At 36.1% G+C, this 18744-nt stretch overlaps 3 protein-coding genes across 6 annotated transcripts; 1 reads left to right on the top strand and 2 right to left on the bottom strand.

Moving 5' to 3' along the window:
- The first annotated feature begins 199 nt into the window (after positions 1-199).
- On the top strand, positions 200-7046 carry LOC103938459 (cycloartenol synthase). Of its 4 annotated transcripts, none has more exons than XM_048572427.1 (18): positions 200-860; positions 1443-1628; positions 1862-1951; positions 2092-2286; positions 2375-2459; positions 2666-2832; positions 3198-3386; positions 3547-3660; positions 3780-3902; positions 3983-4105; positions 4165-4263; positions 4703-4759; positions 4858-4904; positions 4999-5142; positions 5242-5419; positions 5601-5681; positions 5888-5971; positions 6077-6413. In XM_048572427.1, exons 1-18 carry the CDS (start codon positions 645-647, stop codon positions 6185-6187), a joined length of 2289 nt encoding a protein of 762 aa, XP_048428384.1. In that variant the 5' UTR covers positions 200-644; the 3' UTR covers positions 6188-6413. The 4 variants fall into 4 exon arrangements, with proteins under 4 accessions (XP_048428384.1, XP_048428385.1, XP_048428383.1 ...); XM_048572426.1 differs by lacking the exon at positions 6077-6413 and adding an exon at positions 6767-7046 and having other exon boundaries at positions 203-860; XM_048572428.1 differs by lacking the exons at positions 1862-1951; positions 6077-6413 and adding an exon at positions 6767-7046 and having other exon boundaries at positions 202-860.
- A 4978-nt stretch (positions 7047-12024) lies between these two features.
- On the bottom strand, positions 12025-15681 carry LOC103967653 (beta-amyrin synthase-like). The gene is made up of 12 exons (XM_009380925.3): positions 15514-15681; positions 14764-14848; positions 14474-14640; positions 14091-14396; positions 13840-13959; positions 13614-13736; positions 13442-13540; positions 13191-13247; positions 12875-13065; positions 12602-12779; positions 12335-12499; positions 12025-12155 (listed from the first exon to the last, which is right to left on the bottom strand). The coding sequence occupies exons 1-12, from the start codon at positions 15664-15666 to the stop codon at positions 12036-12038; spliced, it is 1764 nt and encodes a 587-aa protein (XP_009379200.2). The 5' UTR covers positions 15667-15681; the 3' UTR covers positions 12025-12035.
- Positions 15682-16647: 966 nt separating this feature from the next.
- Positions 16648-18207, bottom strand: LOC125468170 (beta-amyrin synthase-like). Its single transcript, XM_048572479.1, has 2 exons — positions 17977-18207; positions 16648-16845 (listed from the first exon to the last, which is right to left on the bottom strand). The coding sequence occupies exons 1-2, from the start codon at positions 18175-18177 to the stop codon at positions 16648-16650; spliced, it is 399 nt and encodes a 132-aa protein (XP_048428436.1). The 5' UTR covers positions 18178-18207.
- Between the last annotated feature and the right edge of the window lie 537 nt (positions 18208-18744).

Raw genomic sequence — 18744 nt, 5'->3', positions numbered from 1 at the left:
ATAGTATTTAACTATATAAATAATACTGATATTTTTTGTATAAATGCACAATTATTGTCTTTCGATGTGCTCACATGGCCAGCAAAGAGGAAGAAAGAAATCTCAAAAATTGATGTGGACACGACTTCTTCACATGGATTGAGTGAAGTACTGAAATTACATATAAATTTTGTTTTTATTTTGCAAAAAAAGTTATAATCTCATTAGCAGAGGGAGAGAGAGAGAGAGAGAACAAAGAAGGGAAAACCAAGCTGGCTCATCCGGAAGTGTATCTTCTCCGGATCTACGTTACAGGATTCTAAAATCCTTGCATCTTAATTTTTTATTGCACATTATATAATTAATTTTCGTTAAATAATATTAATATTTAATTTCATATAAAAAAATCAAATGATTTGTAATTCCTATCCGGATCCAAATCCGTCCCCTCCCCTTTCAGTTTTCTTCCCAAAGTACCAAGTGGCAACTTTCAAGTGCCCAATTCCAAGTTGAAGAAACAGAGTCTTCCTTTCAAACTGAAAGTTCAATGATCAATTTCTCCAATTAACACAAAACCCATAAAAAAAGATTCAAACCTTCTTTGGCATTGATTGGCAAATTCGCAAGAACTCATTAGTTCTGAAGAATTAAAAGAGAAGTGAAAAATGTGGAAGCTGAAGGTAGGGGCAGAGACAGTAGGAGGAGAAAGTGGAGGTCAGTGGCTGAAGAGTGTGAACAACCACTTGGGCCGCCAAGTTTGGGAGTTCCATCCAGAGATTGGAACCCCAGAAGAGCTTCAGCAAATTGAAGATGCCCGCAAGGCTTTCTGGAACAATCGTTTCGAAAGGCGGCACAGCTCTGACCTCCTCATGAGAATTCAGGTTCTTTTTCACCTGGGTTTTGCCCTTTTTTTTTATTTTTTATTTTTTTATTTTTATATTTCATTCTCTAGAAATTGAATATACTGCATATGGCTGGGAAAAGGGTATTTATTTATTAGTGAAATTTGTATGTAAACTATTTAAATTATCGTTGTGGTGTTCTGGATCATCGAATTATGTATAAAATCAGTAGAACTGCTGAATTTGATAATGCTGGTGAACAAGATGGTCAGGTTTTTCACACTGCATTGTAGGCTTTCTTGTGTAGCATTAGGCTTTGTAAGTTTGAATGATGTTTTTCTTTCGAGTGATATGTGTTTCGGGTACCGTGTTCTCCAACTGAGCTCTCGGAGTGCTTTTGTATAAAACTTATAGCTGCCGGTGTGTTTTATCCATCCTTGCAATTAGTCTCCTAAATTATGCCTAATTTGTTAATCCCCTGCCAATATGAGCAAATAATTTTGGTTAGTTTAGGCCAAATCATATGAGTTCTGAGGTTGGTATTTGGGTTTAATTACCCATGTTTTGTAACCCTACTTTCCTTTTTTAAATGAGTGTTTTGTTCTTATTTCTTAAATGTAGTTTGCGAAGGAGAATCCACATGCCACTAATCTACCGCAACTCAAAGTTAAAGATCAAGAAGGGGTGAAGGAAGAGGCAGTGGCAACCACTTTACGAAGGGCTCTCAGTTTTTATTCAACAATCCAGGCGCATGATGGTCATTGGGCTGGGGATTATGGGGGTCCCATGTTTCTGCTCCCTGGTTTGGTAAGGGAGAAAACTAGTAATCACCATGTGTTTCCATCAATGCTTGTACCCTAAACACGGAAAACATAGATATCATGGTTAAATCTGAGAAATAAGTTTGACATTCCAAAAGATGGCTGCATGTCGTTTTGGAACTTCACATCCTTTCTTCTTACTGAAATGATTAAATTCTTTATTATTTGGTCCAGTTGGTAATTGTTGGGTGACTAAGTATTACTCATCAATTGCAACAGGTCATTACACTTTCAATTACTGGAGCTATAAATGCTGTGTTATCCAAAGAGCATAAACGTGAGATGTGCAGATATCTTTATAATCATCAGGCAGGAATGGTTTCTCATGAAATGATAGTTTTTCATTTTTTATTTTATTAAGGATGCTTTCCTTTCCATATAGAATTTCAGGTTACATTCTCTCTGTTTGCTAATAAGATAAGAAATTTACGGATGAATTGTGTTTGCAGAATGAAGATGGGGGATGGGGTCTGCATATTGAGGGGCCAAGTACCATGTTTGGTACTGCTCTAAATTATGTTACTTTGAGGTTGCTTGGCGAAGGTGCGGATGATGGACAAGGGGCAATCGAACTTGCACGGAAATGGATATTAGACCATGGTGGCGTGACTGCAATTACTTCTTGGGGCAAAATGTGGCTTTCAGTATGAACTCTATGTTTATCTTGTTGGATTGTTCCCACGGTGTAGTCATTCAGAAATATTAGTTGACATGCATCTCTGATGATGATAGGTACTTGGGGCATATGAATGGTCTGGGAATAATCCACTGCCGCCTGAAGTATGGCTATGTCCTTACTCTCTGCCATTTCATCCAGGTCTCTCATCATTATTGGACATTTCATTTCGGTGCTTTAAGTTCATTCTAGGCAGGATAAGATAAATTCAAACCTCCTTTCATTAAAAATCTTGATTAAATAATAGAGGTCTTACTAGCATTAATATGTCCATAGACTTGTCCATGCTGTTAACTGCCTAACTTCTAATCTTTACGGTTTATGAATTTCAAATTTTACACTTACAGGAAGAATGTGGTGTCATTGCCGAATGGTGTATTTGCCTATGTCGTATTTGTATGGGAAAAGGTTTGTTGGACCTATCACACCCACAATCCGGTCATTGAGGAAGGAGCTTTATACAGTCCCCTATCATGAAGTTGACTGGAATAAAGCTCGCAATCTATGTGCAAAGGTTGGTAAGAAACATCTGCGCTTTCAATATACTCTGCTTCCTCCAGCTACCCTGCGTAAAGATCCCGTGTCTGTGAGTTTAATGAACATTCTTATCTTTCATAGGGTTAGTCACAGACTCACAGGTGAAATATATGATAGCTATTTATGAAAGTACAAATTTGATTTTAGGGTCCTGGACATGGTTAATTGTTGGATTACTTTCCTATAACTCTCCAAATACAATAAAACATGTTTTCCCTGCATCTATGTATATGTGCACATGCATTTTTCCATCGAATTTTAGTTGTACAGGTAAATCTATTAATGACAATTCACTTGCATATGTTTTTGATGCTTACATGGGATGCTTTATACAATTTCTAGGAAGATCTATACTATCCACACCCAATGGTACAAGATGTCTTGTGGGGGTCTCTTCACTATGTTTATGAACCTGTTTTCACACGTTGGCCTGCAAAACAATTGAGGGAGAGTGCTTTGAAGACTGTAATGCAGCATATTCATTATGAAGATGAAAATACTCGGTACATATGCATAGGGCCTGTTAACAAGGTATGCATGCAGAATATATTTTGTGCATATCATCATCTGCCAATAGATCTCATACATATTTTGCCATTGGAATTGCGCAATTGACATGTATTTTTGTCTTATAGATTGATTCGGTAAGTAGTTGCGTGATTCTTGATTGTCTATTTCCTAAACGATGTAGGTGTTAAATATGCTTTGTTGTTGGGCGGAGGATCCAAACTCAGAGGCATTCAAATTGCATCTCCCAAGAATCCCTGATTATTTGTGGATTGCTGAAGATGGCATGAAAATGCAGGTCAGTTATAGCATTAAATTGTTTCGAACAGATTTTAAGTTCCTCCCTATCTCTTTCCACACTCCCTCTTTCCTACCTGGATTGTTTCTAATTTAATGTTAGTTTTCCTTTTACTGCAGGGCTACAACGGAAGTCAAGCATGGGATACTTCTTTTGCCATTCAAGCGATTATATCAACTAACCTGGTTGAAGAATATGGACCTACTTTAAGAAAAGCGCATCAGTATATCAAAGATTCCCAGGTTTTCATAGGCAGAAATCGAACTGTATCATTCAACATTTATGATAATTATCGTTGCTCAACTAATACTTTGATTTGAAGGTCTTGGAAGATTGTCCTGGAGATCTGGATTATTGGTATCGTCACATTTCAAAAGGTGCTTGGCCATTCTCAACAGCAGATCATGGGTGGCCTATCTCTGACTGCACAGCTGAAGGACTGAAGGTAGCTTGAACACTCAACATTTCACATGCTGCTTTTCTTAATATTTTTTCTTTGTGCAGGCTGCCTTATTACTATCGAAACTTCCAACACAAACAGTTGGTGAATCATTGGATATGAAGCGATTTTATGATGCTGTAAATGTTACCCTTTCCTTACAGGTAATCACTGGCTGTACGGGAATTGAATCTGACCAGACATGATGTGGCAACCCGTATTCTTTATGATAAACTATATTTTCAAGAGAACCCTCCTTGTCTCTCGTGATATATGAAATGAAAAATATATCCCTGCTTAATTGACCATTTTATTATGTAATCTGTAAACTACGGTAAAAAATATTACTCTAATATCCATCAAAAAATTGGAAGCTATGGAGAAAGTGTAGGATATATAGTTATGAGAATATAAAAGAAAGACTGTACATGCAAGTATTTCTGTATGATATATGCACACATGCATGTTTAGTTCTGTCAAGCATGTCATGATTCTTAATCAGCAGCTCAAGTCTAAATTTGTTGACAGAATATTTACATTTTCATGCTTTTTTGTTTTACAATTATTTAACTAATTCCTTAATCTTTGGGTTCTGCACCGCAGAATGACGATGGTGGTTTTGCCACTTATGAACTAACTAGATCGTATCAGTGGTTAGAGGTAAATATCATTTATGAGCTTTTTTTAGTTCGTTTTCTTCCTTCTATATGGATGATGATGAGATCATATGCATATGATTATTTGTATTCTATTTTCAGCTAATCAACCCTGCCGAAACTTTTGGTGACATCGTCATTGATTATCCGTACGATTTCTGTACACTACCTTTTGAATTCTGTACATTTTATTCTATATCATGGAAAATGCCTGAAGTCATCTTGATTGGAATGGGGATGCAGATATGTTGAATGCACCTCAGCAGCAATTCAAGCACTTGCATTGTTCAAAAGGTTATGTCCTGGGCATAGGAGTGATGAAATAGAAAACTGCATTGCTCGTGCTGCAAAGTTCATTGAAACAATACAAGCAGCAGATGGATCTTGGTTTGTTTTTTCTTTCAATTAAAAATACATGCATACATATATGGGACATTTCAATGCGTGGTTTGGGTGTATGATGGCTCTATGTTTTTGGTTGTATAGGTATGGTTCCTGGGGAGTATGCTTCACCTATGCTGGCTGGTTTGGAATAAAGGGGTTGGTTGCTGCGGGAAGGACATACGAAGACTGCTCAAGCATCCGTAAAGCATGCGACTTTTTGTTATCCAAAGAGCTTCCTTCAGGTGGATGGGGAGAAAGCTATCTATCATGTCAGAACAAGGTTAATGATTCCTCAAATTTGAAATATACTTCGTTGTCTTTCATAGGCCCGGAGCTTACTTTATTCCTCTATTATGACAAATCCTTCACTCAATTCTTGGTTTTCATTTGCATACACATTTGGCAAAATGTATGATCTACTTTCGACTTGCATAACTTAATGCCGACTGTTTGTGTGTCAGGTGTATACAAATCTCAAGGACAATAGGCCACATATAGTTCAAACTGCATGGGCTATGTTGGCCCTTATTGGTGCTGGGCAGGTACAACAAATTCATCACTCATTCTCCTTTCCATGTGATTTATCAAATTCATCCTTCTCCCATGGATACCAAATTTGGTGTAAATTAGAATTTAGAGGATTATTCATTTGCAGAATTTTTGAAACCTTTTTACGAATAACCGTTTGACATCCATATGTTGCTCACTTTAATACCTGTATTTCTTGTTATGTTCTCCTCCTTGAAAGGCTAAGAGAGACCCAACTCCGTTGCATCGGGCAGCTAGAGTACTAATCAATTCTCAAATGAAAAATGGAGATTTCCCTCAGAAGGTAAATTGGCAACTCTTTCCATAATGTTTCACACAAGAGTCTTTATACCCTCTTGACCGTGCAATCTACAATTACAAGCTAACATGGTTTTTTCTGTCTTCATAGAAATCCATTTGGTTTGGTTTGATTACAGACATGCTAACTGCAATTTTCAAAACATCTTGCCAATGTAGAAGAAAACTGTACAGAGAGAAATGCAGGTGTAAAGACCTTTAGTACTTTTCTAGGCTGCAGAGAGTAATTAAACCTTATAAATATATGTATAGCTTTTGAAGCAAGTAATATAAGTACTTAGTGTTATTCAAATAGGCAAATTGAACAATCTTAAGTGTTGAGAATATAAATCCCACATTGGGGAAATGAGGGACCTTGCATCTTATAAGTAAGCGGGTTACTCCTCCTGTTTCCAATTGGTTTAATGGTGGAACCTCAATTTTATTCATGCTATCAAAGTAGGTTGTCCATGTGTGAAGATCTACGGGCACACGTGCTCCACGTCACATGATTTGTGCTGTCCATGTGTTAGGCTTGAAAGTTCGCCACACATGAGGGATGTGTTGACAATACGTATTAATCACACATTGAGGACAGAAGGGACCTTGAATGTGCTTATAAGTTGTTGGGCTACTTTTCATATTACCAATTGGTTTTACGGTGAAACCTCCGTTTTCTTCATTGAGTATATATGTACCGGAAACCAAGATCTTAGTGTAAATCTCATGCAGGAAGTTTGTAACTATGATTACCACTTACGAAGGCTATATGACCTCAATAACGTTTACACTTCCCATACAGGAGATCACTGGTGTCTTCAACAAGAACTGTATGATCAGCTATTCAGCCTACCGGAACATTTTTCCCATTTGGGCCCTTGGAGAATATCGTTGCCAAGTATTGGAGGCTCTCTGAATGATGTCTGTTTATTGTTCAACGCTTAGTACTCCAGATAATGAACTGTTTATAAACCTGTATGAGAGCTCCTTAAATTCAGCTCAAAACAATGTAATTCAATTGCTAACATGTTTATAATCTTATTGTTATTAATTTCCCACTGGCTTGGGTGTTCGCACCACCACCTTCCTTGTGTTTGTCGTTCTCGGCTCCATTGCCCGTGGGATGTAATTTCCCACTGGCTTCCTTTGTTTTGTGGTTTAGATCTTTGTTGTGGCTGTTAGTGGATGTTGAAAATTTCTTATTTTCCGATTTTGGGTCTTGGAGTGACTTGATCTCCGGCGTCTCCTGGAGGTGTTGGTTCGTGCTGGGTTGGAGGCTGCTCGGTTGGAGGTGCTCCGACGGCGGCTGGGATGGTAGGCTGCTAGTATATATTTGTAATGTTGTGTTATCAAATCATTGAATTACAATTCTATATGGTATTACTAGTTTTAGGTTCCCTTTTCCTAGTACAACCCTAGCCTCCTTCCTCTTTCTTCCCAATTTGCCGTCCCCTCTAAGTTAATATTCCCCAAATCGTTTTAACTTTGCCGTGCCTACCTACTCCCTATTCCCCATGGCTACACAACCTTCTTCATCCTCTACCCTCACTGGACCTTCTCTCTTCGGTCCTAATGTTGCTCACTTTCTAAAACTCGCCGATTCCAACTACCTCTTTTGGCTTAGTTAGATGAAGTTGTTTCTTCTCGGTCACAATTTATTTGGCTTTGTTGATGGCACAACTCTGGCCCCTGCCACCACTCTTCCTACTATTGACAAGAAACTTGTCAAACGGAATCCAACTATTGCTATGTGGTTTCAGACTAATCAACTAGTTGTTAGTTATTTGGCTTCCACTCTTTTTGAACCTATTTTGTCACTTACTATTGGCAAACCCCCTACCAAAGACATCCATATGCATTTTTCTCAGGCCTTACTGACTAATGCCGCGAATCTCCGGTTTCAACTTCTGGCACTTACAAAAGGCTCCTGCTCCATCTTTGATTCTCTTCACCAAGCTAAGTTTATTGTTCTCTTGCTCCTATTAATCAACATGTTTCTAATACTGATTGGGTGAACTTTGTCCTTAAAGGTCTTGATCTTGATTTTTCAATATTTGCAGCGGCTATTATTAAAGAAAAACTAATAAGAAAGGCTTGAAAACTTTGAGTTTTAATGATAAGGACAGAATAAATGGTAAAATGAATAGTACTAGAATTAACTTTTTAGTGTAAAAATATGATTTTTTGTTAAAATAAACAGTACCATGAATTTTTCGTTAAAACTTCCTATTATTAACTCTCCCTCCACCGGAGTTCCCTGATTTGCGGTCGTGTCTCATGACTTTCGAGGCACAAACAAAAACTGACCCAGCACTGTTGCTATGCTTGCTGCAGTCCCTGCACCCGGTGTCCCTGCCCAGCCTTTTCTCCCCGTGGGCCGGCCCCTGCAGCCCAATCTCGTGCAGCCTCAAAAGGCCTTCAGCAGCAGCCTGCAGCCGCATTTCATGCGCAAGGCTGATCACATGCCAGCGGAAGGCCCAGCGTCATTTATTTAAAGCATGTATTGTCTTACTTGAAAACCTTCAAGGCCTCAACATCGTTTGATATGTTATCCAACATTAGAAATGATTTGGGGGTATTTACTATTTAGATAATAAAATTTATTTAAAATCCTTCTACGCCTAAATAGTCATTTCTTTTTACAACACATTAGTCATTTAATTTTAAATTTTGAAGTTGGCTGCATGCATTTGACAAAATGTTGGGTGGTCATAAAATAACTAAAAGAGAATTAATAAATAAAAATAATTAAGTGGGTGAAGGCGGTGACAAGAGGTGGGTAGAAATCGATTTCCCAAATTAAGTATAGGGAGATGGTCTCCCTGGATAGCCTCCTTGCATCTATCTTCGCACTTTGCACTTGGCTCGCTTGAATCCTCTTCTGGGGTGGTTGAAGTTGGCCCTAGTATCCTTTCATTTTATAAACTTCGTCATGTGCAAACTACCTTAATTATCCTCCTCCATGCACATTGAATCCGGGCTTTTAAGCTTTTGTCCGTTTCGGATTGCAAGTTCACCTTACATGGTTATAGCCATCAACCCCACATGTTCGAAATGGCGCTAGGTCAGGAAGATTGAGTGCGGTTTAAGATGCCACTACCCGAGGAACTCGTCATTCATTTTAAACCACTAGGCCTTTATTTTTACTTATTTCCTTGGTCCAAAATATTACGATTGACAATTTCTTGTACAACCTGTTAACTCAACATGAAATGACACGAAATTAATAGGTTACGGTTTATCCGTTAACGAGTTGGGTGGTTATCAGGTCACCCATTAAGAATCCCTTTATAAGTCTGGTCATTATCGGGTCACCCGTTAAAAACCCGAATAAGAAATAATTTACGAGATCTAGACATGACATGACAACTTTTTGCATGACTCTTAACTTGACACAAAACGACACTATCCATTAACGAATCGGGTCATTATTGAGTCACTTGTTAAGAATGCGTTAAGATAACAAGTTTCATACGACAAAACCTGTTAAGATAACGGATATGACATGAAACAACAAATACAACTCGTTTATAAGGTCTACAAAATAGCATAAAATTAAATATCTATATAGTTATAATGTTGTCAGCAAACCAATTTATTACTGTAGAGATGTTCTTACTTAATAGAGGTGTAGCTACACAAATTATTTTTTAACTTAGTCATACTTTAAAAGTTGTATGAATACAAAGAACTACATTAGTAGTAGAACATGTCAATTTCAAGATGCTGACATTGAAAAAAGAGAAAACGCCTAATCTCTAATAGATAATGCTTGTATGTATAATGCTCTCTTTAATGTCACAAGTTTCATGCCAACAACAAGGTTCCGATGAATTGTTACGTACACACAAGCTCAAAAACAAGACATTTAACTCTTAAGAATAAATTATTATCTCAGACAACTTTTATCTAATTTTATTTGTAACGTTACATATTTTAAAAGTTATTGACAATTTATTACTAGAGAGATAATAAACACACATCATTTCTCTCCTAATTTTATTTGTATGTTAATGTGCTTTATAAAATTTTAATCTCACTTATGTGAGATTAAGTACTACGGCTATTGTGGTAACTAGTAAGGTTTTTTTAGTAGTTCATAATTATCAAACCGACTTTTTTCTTAACGGATTGAACCGGGTTACCCACGTCTAAATCCGTTAAGAACGGGTGACCTAATAACGACCATATTAGTTATTGAGTTGAACTAAAACTCGTTATTTTATCATTTTTATGTCGTGTTAATGGATCGTGTAAAAAATTACGAGGTCTATTACTAAGCTAGTTCTCAATCTATTAAGGACTTGGACCTTTTTCCCTTCTTGTTAGTCCGAGTCGTACTATAATAAGGACTTGGTCGGATGGATTTGATTGGCCTCATCCCAAGTTGGCCAAGCACATTCCAAGTTGTTGAAGGATTTCATCTTTTCAGGTAACAACTATTTCATTAATCAAATAACATGAGAAACATTATCTATTAAGAATCATTTCATGGTTTTTTCATGAACTTATTATTATTAAAAAAAGGGGAGGGTTTAAAATTATTACAATAATTAGGGGAAGGGGGAAGTTTCGAACCCAGGGCACATGGATGGAAATCCAACACTCTATCTACTGGGATATTGGACCTTATAAACACAACAAAAAGATAATACAAAACTTACCCCTCCATAACCACATCTAACTAAAAGAATGATAACACTAAAGAAGACAAAATCTTATATCACTTTCTGATGAACTTGCAAAATACGACGCTTATTTGGCAATATGAGAGATCACGAAGATATCATCATAGTCCTTTGCCAAAAAAAAAAAAAAGAAAAAAAAAACGACAACGAAATCACAACTAAAACAATACGGGAAAAAAAAATAAAAAAAAAAATAAAAACAAACAAACACACGACATAAAACAAACTCTTAGAGGTATGATTCCTCAATCACAGGAGACCCACACCTAACCAACAAAAAAAAATAACTCACAAGACATAAACACTATGAGTCGGACCTAACACCATCAAGAAACACAAGGTAAACATTTACCATCATCTGAGGACTTTGCAACGATAAGAAAACATGATTGTGAATTTCTCGAACAACTGCAATGGCCCCATGAAAGAAAGACATCACCATCCTTTAATGTTGCAATCGTTGACAAAAACCCTGCTTTGAGTGACTTCCAACAAACATCGAGTTTTCTCCTTAATTATAATCCTTGCCAAGAGCACAAACCACAAAATTACCACCTTAGACTTGAAAAACAATTCACTTTAAGATCCAGGATTAAGCATTCGGTCATAACCTCTACAAAAGCTCTCCTTCTCAGAAGACCACAACTACAACCACAAAGGCTTCCTCGAAAAGTGAGAGAGTGACCACTATTAAAACATGAAAAGAAAGAGAAGGAAGGGATGAAAAAGGATTGCCGCTGATACCAAGGCCAAGGGTTGGGGTCAGCGGTAAGTTTTTCTTTCTTTTGGTTTTTTTTCTCTTGCACCTAGGGATTTTTAGGGGCTGGTTGAATTTTGATGTTGTTGGTGAAGGATTTCATTTCAAAAAAGTGAAAGGTAGAAACTCAAAATCATAATTGGATTTAAATTTGCGTGTAGAGGGCGGAGTATACAACTCTAAATAATTTGATTATGTCTCACATATTATGTTCAAAAGACATTCTTTATTTATCTAAGTCTTCAAGCCAACTTTATTTGCATTTCCGGAAAGTTACCGAGGGATGAGAACTTTTATGTTTCTTTGATTATTTGCCATATGTTTGAGGGACTTTCGAAGTTTCGGAACATTTTATTCTAATAGTAAAAAATACACTATGAGAACATTATCAATAAATTACTCAATCAATGCAAAAAAACTAGAAATGCAATATAAAGACACTAAACAAAGACCTTCAAAATGATACTTTGGGGTCATTTGAAAGTTCTCTCAAATTTATTGCATATAATCATTTTCAAGTTCTTCCATCTTATTTTTGTACGTGTTACAATCTTAACAAATTTATTGCCTAAATTCCTGGGAAACCGATCTTGTTTATGCTGCATGCAAGAGCACAGAATGCCTAATTAGGCTTTGGAAGGCAATGGAACCCGCTTGCGGTATTCTGCAAGAGCCCACAGTGGGTGGATGTTTCTATAAGCTGCATAATGTAGCATGCAGTTCTTCATGATCACTCCAGTGATTTCCTGCCATATATAATTAGTAATTAGAAGTTATAAAACGTTGCAAGTAAAAATTTGAGCATACGTTTATGCAACACAATATGTTATTTTGTGTTTCATCTTTTTTGCTCGTCAAGCTTGCAATGCAAGTAATGTAAGGGAAATATTTTTGGTTGGAATAGATGTTACAGTAAGCAAGATACCTGCTGAGGAAAATCACCATTTTCCATCTTTGAATTGATTATCAACTTTGCTGCACGATGAAGAGGTGTGGGGTCTCTTTCCGCCTGTCCTGCATGAATTAAACCCATCATAGCCCAAGCTGTGTGTACTAAATTTGATCGGTTTCCTTCAAGAGGAACATACTCCTGTATCACCCACCACAGATTGAAATATTTTAGTCTAAGACAATGAGATTAACTAAGAAACTTGGAGCTAGCTTCAAATATAATCCACCTCCCATATTTTACCTTTTTTGGACATGAAAGGTAGCTCTCTCCCCAACCACCGTTCTCTTTCTGGATTGTGAGTAAAAAACTTATAGCTTTGCGTATAACTGCACAATTGTTGAAAGTCTTGCCAGCAGCTGTTAACCCTCCAAGAGCAAACCAGGTACCATATGTGAAGCAAACTCCCCAATTCCCGTACCTGTGCAAATGTTCTTAACTAAGTTCTTTTTTTGCTCCAGTTGTTAATCAAAGAAAATGTATATAATCAACTTTTGATTTAAAAATATGATATACCATGAACCATCTGCCATTTGTGTATTTTCGAGGTACTGTGCTGCATTGGTAATAAATTGATCAATCTCTTTCTTCCTGTGGCCAGGGTACAACTTCTTAAACAAAACTAACGCCTGAATTGCAGATGAAGTACATTCAACATATTCATGCTCAACCACAATGTCGGCGAAGAATTCTGCAGGATTCAACAACTGGGGAGAAAAAAGAAGAGAGAATATCCAGTAGGTATACTAATTAATAACGCCTTAAAAAACTTTAGTTTCATACGCATCAGACTAAGTTCAACAACATGACTCCAATTCTTTAAAATTCTTACTTCTAACCATTCTGCTGCTCCTGCTGGTTCCCAGGCCGCTAAACCACCATTCTTACTCTACAATGAGCCATAAAAATGATTTTTAATGAGTAGAGAGACCTAATAGACCATGTAATGAAGAACTAATGTCTTGAAATGCTAAAAGGTTTTTAAAGTAAGGCAGCCATGCATAGATCCAAATTTGATTACGGCAGGGAAACAAAATGCAACTCAAACTCATATATATGACTAACAGACATAATAGTTGTCACCTGTAGGGAAATTATGACATTGACAGCATCATATAACCTCTCAGGTTCCATTTTTTCACCAACCATCTCTGGTGGCATCATCGATAAAAGCAGGCAACACTGTAGAGGGTGTTATAGTGAGAAATATAGAAATAACATTTAAGGTGGATAACTAAGTTGAACTATTTGTTACCTTTAAACCATCTGCAGTGGAATCAGAAACTTGCCATCCATGGTCTTGATCAGAGAAAGTCCACGATCCTTTGGAAATGTGGCGGTGCATGCTTTTGAAGTCACCTGATGGATTGTCCTTGACCTTTACAATTCGATCCCAAAACATTCACTTGTTGGACCAAAATAATTGATGCACACACACATTTTACAAAAAATGAAAATTGAGTTGACTATATAAAAAGAACCTGAGATTTTTTGATGAAATCATGTCCTCTAGCGAGCGTGGGTGCAACTTCATCGGTTAGATTGCAAGCAAGCAAAGCTTGAACGGCAAAACCAGTATCCCATAGTTGACTGCCAAAACTCTGCAAGTATCAAGAAAATGTATCAACTTATAATGTTTTCCAATGATTTAGAAGAGTGAACTTTTGAAACAGAAAAAAAGGGTAAAGAACAATGTATCAACTTATACTGCATTAACAAAATGTGTACTAACTTGCATCTTCATCCCATCCTCAGCAACCCATAAATAGTCTGGTATCCTGGCAAGATGCTTTTTAAAATAATCACCATTTGGATCTTCAGCCCAACAAGCCAGCATGCATAACACCTTTTCGACACATCCAATGGTAATGTATCTGCTGTTTTCATCTTCATAATGAATATGCTTCATTGTTACTTCGAGAGCCCTTTCCCTGATCAACTTGTTAAATGGCCAGCGAGTAAGAAGTGGCTCTGTACATATGTACAGACAATCCCATAGAAAGTCCTGTATCCAAGGATGAGGGAAGTAGATGTCCTCCTGCATTCAATTTACTGCAATCAGTTTATGTACCTAGCCAAACAACTAATTAGATATCTTTATCAAGTTAAACTCACTTTAGCACAGTAATGACGCACTCCCTTCCAGTTAATTTTGTCATAAGGTTGAGCATAGAGTTCTTCCCTTAATTGTAGTATGAGAGGTGTGATTGGACCAACAAATCTTTTCCCATATAAATATGACATAGGCATGTAAACCATCCTACAGTAGCACCACATTTTTGCTGCATTTGCATGATATAAAACAGATTTAAAAAGAAGACTATAGGTAGAGAGAGACTAATTAAATGAATCAACATGTGAAAGACTGAATTATTTGTACTTGTCGGGTCCGGAATTGTTCTAACCTGGATGCATAGGAAGAAATGAAGGCAGAATCCAAAACTCTGGGGGCATTGGGTTGCTTCCGGACCACTCAAACACACCAAGTATCTTCAAGAATCAATTGAGCAGGATTAATTAAAAGGGGAAATCGTCTTAAATAATAGTAGTGCAGTGTTCTCAATGCCAAATATGACTCGATCACTCTTCAATATACTGAAATAGTTAAGGTTATAAATGATTTGGTGTACTATATATGCAAAGTCATATTTGATTAATCTAGAGTAGAAAAGGTGGAACTCTACCTTAAGAAGATATAAGAGTAATATTTAATTCTAAATTTGACTGAATCTTTCTCTAATGAAAACAAAAAGCTAAATGTTTCAAACAATTATTTGATTATGTATGCATTGGATATATACGGTATAACTTGCATCACTACATATGAAGTTAAATATGACACATCACATCTATCTTCACCTTTTAGACAGTCCAATCCAGGTAAATCTTACTCATAATAGTAGGGTCCCGCCACCGTTATAGAATGTATCAATAATAATGTTATCTACTAATATCATTGAGAGTAATACATTCTTATACGTTGTTGATATTATCCTGTCATCAATAACAAATAATCTCAAATAAGTTTGTTATATGTAGCATAGATAAAGTATCAATATGTTGACGATCGATTTGCTATAGTTATAGTGAAATTTAAGAACAGTTTACTAAAGCCTAATAAAAGAAGTTGGTCTTATTGCTGCAGATAGACATACCGAAAGCCAAGTTTTACCCCAAGAGGGGATGTGGGTAACACTGCCATGATCAAGAATCCACTTTCTAGCTCTTGTACAAGCATTGTCTTGGCCACCATCAGGTTCTTCCCCAAGAATACGCATACAAATGTAGTTGAGAGCTGTGCAGAACATGATGCTGTGTCCTTCAATGTGTAATCCCCAGCCACCATCTTGGTTCTGGAATACCCAAAACATTAATTAGCATTTTTATTGTGTCTTTTCTTTTATACAAGAGGGACTTGTAATGCAGAAGTGAAACTCTTGGCCAACTTAACTGCAACCCTTGTTAGTAGTTTAGCACAAACAAGCACATTTTGAAAAATTATAATTTGATCCAATTTGTGTGGAAAAATACCAAAATGTATATAATGTACCTGATGATAGTATATGTAACGCAAAATTTCTTTTCGATGTTTTGCATGGAATATAGTATTAAGATGCCCTGTAATGTAAGTGCACATGACCTGCAAATTTTGAGTAAAAAATTGGAAAGAGTAATTATCAAAATTTGCAAAAATTTGAATTTAGGTAAAAACTCAGAAACTATGTTGTTTATTTTTAAGCCGAATAAAGTATTTTCATAGTTTGTTTAAAAATGGAAAATGCTATGGCTTCAAAATAGATAGTACAAAGGTTTTGGATTTGTTTGATAAAAAGAGTTGGTATTTGGGGCTAACAACCAGCAAGACAAATGCTGATATAATAGGCTTACGATCATTGCTCATTTTTGAAAGTTGACATTAAGTTTAAACTCTGTAGTCATAAAGACAAACTTAAATTATTTCTTTCAAATTTTGAAAGTTGACAACATTTTTTTTCTTCCAAATACATTGGGTAATGCTATTTAAACTATATCCTATAAGTCATATAATGTGGTCGTAGATGATTGTATTACTACTTAAATGTTGATTAACATGCTTATTTTCTATTAGTGACATATCACATAATTTTTAGTCTAAAGAATTAATTTACCTAACATTACTCATATACACAAAATGTGACCTTATAAACTTTTAAGAAGTTGGAGTAAATTTATCCCTTTATATAAATGGGAGATTGCATGATTAATTAACATGATATACTAAATGGTGACAATGTACGGGAAAATAGAAATTAAATACTCACCAAAGGAGGAAGAAAAAATAACGGGCCGGCATTTTCAGCAGGCCAATGGCCATCGGTAGCCTGCAAAGCTGAAAGGAAGTGGACAGACCTTCTCAATGAAGCTGTGACCTTTTCATGTGAGATTTCCTCTCTATCCTCAACTTTAACTGGGGGAATTGTTTGTTTGAAGTTCTTCTCCCTTAGGAACTGCCGGTAATTGAATAGAGAATTAAGAGCGATACTAATGAAAGGATTGAAGTATTGATTAAAAAAAATTATGATGGTGATGTTCTAAAGATTTATCGGTGTTGCCCATCAGATAGGAAAATGGAAACTTGTGAGTATTAGAAACGAGACAAATAAAAAGTTCTATTTTTATTTAAAAATGATATTTTTACCATCTATTTGTACCATATCTCAAATAGAGATAGGACTCACATGTGGTAGGAAACCTTACGTCTATTAGAGAAATGATATAAATGATGGTACAAGTTGATAGTAAGGGTAGCACTACTTTCTTTTATTTTTTATTTTTTATTATGTTAAATATTATTATATTCTTATTACTATTACAACTTGATGTGCACCCGCCGGACCAACCAAGAATGGGAATATTTATACTAAAGAGTGAGAATAACTTGATATAAAACTCAACTTCGTAAAATTTAAATTTAAATAAAGAGAAATAGTATTAAACTGTAGTATTAAGTGATACACAAAAAAAAAAAAAATGTATTGAAATGGAGATGTTAGCGGTACTTTAAAAATATCAATTCCACTCCTTTATAAAACCAAGGAAGAAAATACACTTCGGCAAAGTACAAGATAACATTTGGTGGGAGGTTGGAGGGCGAATATGAGTGTAGTGTTATTTGATATGTATTTACTCATGGATGATACTTTTGTCCACTTTATGAGTGCATTTGTCTACTTGTAATTAACGAATTTTTGACATACAAACTTCATTATTAGAATTTGCTTATTCATTTTATATTCTGAAAATCAACCAAGTTAGAGAACGTTTAGTCATCACAATGCATCAAATGAATGAAAGATTGATAAATTATTATCAAAACTGTTAATCATATTTGATATATGTGGTTGACTAAATGATATCCAAATTGCTTGATTTTTAGCAAACATGATCTTTAGATAATGTGAAAAAGTGAAATAATGTCTTTATTGATTATGAAATTTGTATGGTGCATTAATGATAAGTGAGTGGACAATAACAACATGGGTGGAACCAAGATAACTAGAACTCACATTTATTAGAAACCTGGTTTACATTTGCAGTAAACTAACTTACAAAAAGAGTTTGGACGAACTAAAGCACACCTGCATTCGCCATAGGAGGTCACCACTGGGCTTAACCTGATAGCGATTATTGTAGAAATGAAGACGAGCTTCTTCCACCTCAGCTCGCTCTTCGGTAGTTCCCGCTTCAGGGTCAAACTCAGATATCTGCCTTCCCACGAAGTTGTTTGTGCTGTAGATGTATGGATCACTGCCACCATCTGCGACCCTAAGCTTCCACATTCTTCTATATTCTTTGTTTCTTTCTTCTTATCAGGGAGGGAGGGAGGGAGGGAGGGAGAGAGAGAGAGAGAGAGAGAGAGAGAGAGAGAGAGAGAGAGAGAGAGAGAGAGAGATGACTACATATAGAAAATTAACCATGCTTTCAATGGACGAATATATAATTGATCAACTTCCTTTGTATATAGATAGAAAAATTAAACGATATATATATATATATATATATATATATATCCAGCGTCCTATTTCTTAACGCAACACGTAATCACTGAGGGCTGCGGAGAGACACCTGCATATAGAAAATTAACCATGCTTTCAATGGACGAATATATAATTCATCAACTTCCTTTGTGTGTGTGTGTGTGTGTGTGTTTATATATCGAAAAATTAAACAAAAATTAAAGTATATATATCCAGCATACTATTTCTTAACACAACGCGGCAACAAGAAATTATTGTGCATATAATCATTGACGGCTGCGGATCTGTTTCTTGCAATTTTGGTCCTTCCTTTCTTTTTGTTTGATCTGTTATTACTGTGTAACCTGGCATTGTAACTTGCGGTAGTCA

This window comes from the organism of the source record quoted next, unplaced genomic scaffold (genome assembly GCF_019419815.1).
Source record: "Pyrus x bretschneideri cultivar Hongxiangsu unplaced genomic scaffold, Pyrus_bretschneideri_v1 Contig61, whole genome shotgun sequence".
NCBI lineage: Eukaryota > Viridiplantae > Streptophyta > Magnoliopsida > Rosales > Rosaceae > Pyrus > Pyrus x bretschneideri.
Note: the sequence above shows the minus strand (reverse complement) of the source record. Positions and strands in the feature narration are given on the sequence as shown.